Genomic DNA, 5,635 nt, shown 5'->3' on the forward strand with positions numbered 1-5,635 from the left:
ACTGACAACCATTTTCCAGCTGAATCATCCTTTGTCAACACTGCCCTGAAACATTAGAAGAACCCAGCCAGAGCACGAGGTGTCGGAACCCAGGTCTCCTCCACAAGCAGGGCCAGGAGTCAGAGGTGGTGATGGACCAGCTTGCTGGGCTTTCTGCTGGCCCTAGCTGGCTCCTGGAGGGAGAGGAAAGCACCCAACCTAGTTGTTTCACCGTGCTTCGGCTATGCAACTGGGATGATGGCACTGACTTCCCTCTCTAAGCCTGTATTAGATTTGTGGATGAAAGGTAATACAGAGAGGTTAGATTGCCGTTCTTTTGAAAATACGTCGTAATTCCTGCAGCTGCAGTTTTAATTAGAAACCCAGTTCTGTGGTTTAACTTTGAATTACACCGGCCGTCCTGAGTCTCCTCCAAATAAACCCATTGTAAGAAAACAGACATAAAACTGGGCAAAATGTGGCTGTGTCTGTGAGGTAATCAGCACTGAGGGGGTTAAAAACTGCCTTTTGCTTTCTCTAGCTACATGTTAATTAGCAGGGGAAATGCCGAGCTGCCTACTAGGACTTATCTGACAGACAAATAAATATCTCCTGGTCTCTGCAGTGCAGAGTGCCTGCATGGAGACCTGCAGAAGGCAGGTAAGTCTTCAGGGTTCGGGCAGAAATGTGTTGCTCTGCAATGAGGCTTTTTATGCCTCCACACATCATGGGCATTCTTTGCCTTCCCTTCTTTCTGCTGCCTGCAGCTCTCCAGCACAAGTGGTCTTGGCCCCAGGAAGATTTCTGGAGTGTTACCACATCAAAACATTGGCCTCATCTGTGCTGCCAGGGCTTTTCAAGGGATCCTTTTCCCCAGGTATTAGGAAAAGCCCATGAACTGAGCAACATGCAGGGGCTGAGTGAGCTGCAGCCTTTGCAGGAGAGGAATAGACATTGCTGGAGCACTGCACCTGTAGGGGGATTCACCTACTGTGAATTTACTGTGGCACTGGCTCAGGGTTTATCTGAAATCAGCTGTCTCACCCATGGCAAGCACCCAGTGCCTCTGCTTACACAAGCAGGCAGGGTGCTGCAAAACAAAGTTTCTGTAGAGACGTAGGGCTGGTGCTAATAAAAACTTCATATTTCCACTGAGCATATTTCAAGGTTTGCTTGAAACTAGCTTTTATCAGGTCCCCTGGTCTGGGCAGCCTTTGGAGATGGGGGAGTATCAGGTGAGCCCTCTTCCAGCTCAGTTTGATCCAGGAAGAACCCCCAAGCCCACTCCATGAAGTGGGACAGAGAATTTACGTGGAAACTGGCCGGGTACTTGCTTCAAATTGCTCTCCTGAGCCAGTGCAAGCAGCTGTCATAGGGCTGGCTCTCTGGTGCTCCTAGACCGTATCCCACTGCCGTCTGTATTTTGTACCGACCAGATCAGCTTGAGGGTGTCTGATGCTTTTTTTTACAGGATGTAAGAACCGCCAGTGTAGGCAAGAGACAAGAGGGGTTTCATGTCATCCCTGAATTTTACCACCCCCTCCCATCCTCCTACTTTCCTCCTGGCTGGCATTCCTGGGCTGGAGAAGGAGCAGTTCTGGATTGCCTTCCCCTTCTGCATCATGTATACCATTGCTGTGCTGGGGAACATCACCCTTCTCATCATTATAAAGACAGAGCCAAGCCTGCATGAGCCCATGTACCTCTTCCTGGCCATGCTGGCCTTCACTGACCTGGTCCTCTCTACATCCACGCTTCCCAAAATGCTTGGCATCTTCTGGCTTGGCTCCAGGGAGATTGGGTTTCTCTCCTGTCTTGCTCAGTTGTTCTTCATCCACACCTTCTCGTCGGTGGAGTCAGGCGTGTTCATGGCCATGGCCTTGGATCGCTACTTTGCCATTTGCTACCCCCTGCGGCACTCCAGCATCCTCTCCGTGCCGGTGGTGGTGGCCCTTGGGATCCTGGTGCTGGTGCGTGGGGTCCTTCTGGTGAGTCCCTTCTGCTTCCTGCTCCACAGGATGTCCTTCTGCCAGCATCACGTTATCTCCCATTCCTACTGCGAGCATATGGCCGTGGTGAAGCTGGCGTGCGGGGACACCAGAGTCAATGTGGTTTATGGCCTCTTTGTGGCTTTTGTAGTGACAGGATTTGATATAGCCCTGATCTTTGTGTCCTACACAATGATCCTGCGGGTGGTAATGCGACTGTCATCCACGGACACACAGCTCAAGGCCTTTAGCACTTGTGCATCCCATGCCTGTGTCATCCTTGCATTTTATGTCCCTGCCCTCTTCACATTCCTCACCCACCGGTTTGGGCAGAGCATCCCTCCCCATGTCCATATAATGGTGGCCAACCTCTACCTGCTGGTGCCCCCCATGTTAAACCCCATCATCTACGGTGTGCGAACCAAGCGGCTCTGTGACAAGATGGTCCTCCTCTTCCAGCAGAAGGGAGTCTGACCTGTATCTGTGGGCTGGAAGCTGCGCTCATAATTTACTGATGACCCTGGTAAATTTAGCAAGTTAATATTGTGACTCTTCGTTCACAAAGAAACCCTCCCTCAATGACAGAGTGCCTTCTGGAAGAAATCACCAGGTTATCACTTCCATTGACGTTCTGCAGGAGGTTTCACTCACTGTGCAATGAACCTCGGCATAAAGGCGTCCAGCCTGGCTTTTACCCTGCTGGGAGATGGGGAGTTCACCCCTTCCAGAAGTCAGACTCCTTGCTGTTAAAACTTTCACTGTTAAGGAAAAAAGTCTTCTCACAATTAAAATACTTCCAGTCTGACTGCTAGCCTGAGTACCACCAAAAAACCTGCCTGCAGCAGGTCTTGCCATATGAAGGGTATTCCCTGGACTATGTGATGGGAATGTGCTCAGATGGGAATGACGACTGTCCTTGCAGAAGGAAATGGGTAGAATTTATTTATTTATTTATTTTTAGACAAGGAAAAAATGAAAGTAATGCTATACTAGCAAATTCCAAAGGTCCTGTGTAAACATAAACCCTTTTTAAAATATCAGAATTCCTCACTGATGCAATTATTTGGAGTGACTTTTCACAGGGAAGTCATTGCTAACGGCATTGCACAATTCCAGGTCAAAGCACCCCAGTAAGCAGGTCAGCATGCTTTACAAAATCACTGCCGTACAGATGAGAAGGTACAAAGCAGAATGCAGAGAAGGTCAGAAGGAAACCTAAGTTTGAGTCACGTTACAGACATTTGGTCTTTGTTGAGTGCAAACTGAACAGCACTAACGGATGGAACGGAGATCCCTGACCTGGCCTGGCATTTCTTGGGGCTCTCTACCATCCTCAGCAGTCCTGACTGCCGTGGCTGCCCCCTGCCATGGTCCCCGGTATCTCTCTGTGAGCTGGTACCCGTGGAGAGGCAGGAGGAGGGGTCCTAGGAAAGGAAAACACATTTATGATGAGGCAAAGTAGATGTGAGGCTGCAGACAAGATGGGAAAGAAATATTGTCAACTCCATTTCAGTAAAATACTTAAATTACAACTCAGTTCATTCTTTTCCTTCCAACAAAGCAGAAGCAGTGGTTCACAGACCAGAGGCAACAGGCAGTGGAGCAGAGACACAACTGCAGTTTGTCTACAAGCCAGTCTCAGAGCACTCGTGATGAAGCTGGGCTGTGCCATTTCTGGTGGATTGATCCCCACCCGCAACCACCCTGGTGAGGCAGAACCCCCATTTTTCTGCAGGACACACACAAAAATGTGATTATTTTCATGTTCATGCCCCCATCTCAGATCAATGTCCATCTAGGTCACTGCACTGTGTCCTCTGGCGGCAGTGGGAGAGGTAAAATGACAGCAGGGGACCTTTGTTGACCAGATGCGTGTAAAGGTGGCTGGCCGACTTATCTAGCTCCTGCAGCCTATGAGATGTGTGCATACAAGCCGTCACCATCACGTAATATCAGATAGCACCCACAGCCTAGGCTATGACGCTAGGATTCCTTCTCTGTAAGTAAATAGAGCTGGCAGAGAAATCTGGATCACTGTGCAGTAGGGACGGGGTGGTCACTGGGGTGAGAGGGGACAGGAGTGCCCTGCGGCCAGCGCTGGCTGAGAGGGTGGTGGGAGAGGTGTGGGGGTCTGTACAAAATAGGTACCCAAGCACACTTTCATGGGACAGCATGGCTTTGGGGTGGTGCTTCGAAACACAAAGGTGAAAAATGGTCCCACTACTGAAGAAGGCCCAACCTGAACATGTGGGTTGGCAGCTCGGTGCTTTCAGGAGGCTGATCGCCTGTCGATGGTGCCCAGAGAGGGAGGTTTTCCCACTTTCATTCTCTTCTCTTGTTTTCACATTTCCCTACTCCCACCAAGGGGATTCCAGGAAAATTTCCTCCTGTCTCTTGAACACCACATTCATGTCCTGCTTTAATTGCATACCTAGTTTCTAGTCCTGTTTAGCTGCTGGTGTTAGCCCAAGGCAGTTCCGCGGTAGCCTCTGACCTGACACTGGTTTTCTCTGTTACCAGCATGTTTGCATCATTTCCTTTGAGACAGTGGATCAGAAAATCAAACAATCAAACAAACAAACAAAAAAAAACAGATGTGCCCAGTGAGTCTGTGAGAGTCCCATGGGATTTGGGGAAGCAGCAATATAAATACACATTCACTGGAAGCCTGGAGGCAAGATGCTCAGACAGGTCACATTCAGGGATTGCTCCATATTTAAGGCAAAAGTTACCTCCTTTTTTGGGCTGCTTTTCCTCTGTCATCTGTTAGATAATTTCTCATAACATTGTTAGTGCTGCTGTAGTATGTGTTATAGTGAACATTACCTTCAGTGGGAGGATGCACATGCAATGAAGAACTGTTTACCCCCAGACCCTTTCCTTGCTGGGGGCAGTAAGCACCGTTCGTGGTTACTGGGGCAGACCTCGGGGTAAGGTGAACAGCCTTCTGGCAGTGCCTGTCCCCCCGGGGGCTGTGGGGTGCAGACAACCAGCTGAGATGCTGAGAGCTGCACTGCAGGCACCTGTGCCCAGGCGAGGGAAAAGTGACCTGTAGGAAAGAACAATCCCTGCCTGTGTTACAGCTTGGCAAGGTGGGCATGTGGGACTGAAATCTTCTTTTCCCAGCGCCCAGAAATGTTTGCTGTGCACCACAGGGCTACAGGCTTGTGGTTTGGTTATTGTTTACTTCATTTATACCAGAAAATAGCATTTGCACTTCTACATGTGAGAACATCTCTGTCCAAAACCTTTTGTTCTCAGGCTAGCAGATGTGCACAGCTGGTGAACGCCTGTTGCCTGGATCCTGCCAAACCCTGCAGCACTGTCTGGTGCAAAGGCACGCACATCGAGTCTTTGCTGCCAAATTTACCCTTAGGGAAGGGAAGGATCACCAAATCTATGTATCTGTTCATGGAGGAAAGGAAAGGAAAGGAAAGGAAAGGAAAGGAAAGGAAAGGAAAGGAAAGGAAAGGAAAGGAAAGGAAAGGAAAGGAAAGGAAAGGAAAGGAAAGGAAAGAAAAGAAAAGAAAAGAAAAGAAAAGAAAAGAAAAGAAAAGAAAAGAAAAGAAAAGAAAAGAAAAGAAAAGAAAAGAAAAGAAAAGAAAAGAAAAGAAAAGAAAAGAAAATGAATAGAAAGGAAAGGAAAAGGAAAAAGAAAAAGAAAAAGA

The 5,635-nt window shown here is 48.6% G+C and overlaps 1 protein-coding gene across 1 annotated transcript; it reads left to right on the forward strand.

Moving 5' to 3' along the window:
* Positions 1 to 1,493: 1,493 nt before the first annotated feature.
* On the forward strand, positions 1,494 to 2,441 carry LOC118169606 (olfactory receptor 52R1-like). Its single transcript, XM_035331002.1, has one exon. The coding sequence runs from the start codon at positions 1,494 to 1,496 to the stop codon at positions 2,439 to 2,441; it is 948 nt and encodes a 315-aa protein (XP_035186893.1).
* Positions 2,442 to 5,635: the final 3,194 nt, after the last annotated feature.

Source organism: Oxyura jamaicensis, chromosome 1 (genome assembly GCF_011077185.1).
Source record: "Oxyura jamaicensis isolate SHBP4307 breed ruddy duck chromosome 1, BPBGC_Ojam_1.0, whole genome shotgun sequence".
NCBI classification, from domain to species: domain Eukaryota; kingdom Metazoa; phylum Chordata; class Aves; order Anseriformes; family Anatidae; genus Oxyura; species Oxyura jamaicensis.

Bases quoted from the DNA above. Each gene is read 5' to 3' on its own strand.
- LOC118169606 (XM_035331002.1), top strand. From the start codon at position 1,494: ATGTCATCCCTGAATTTTACCACCCCCTCCCATCCTCCTACTTTCCTC.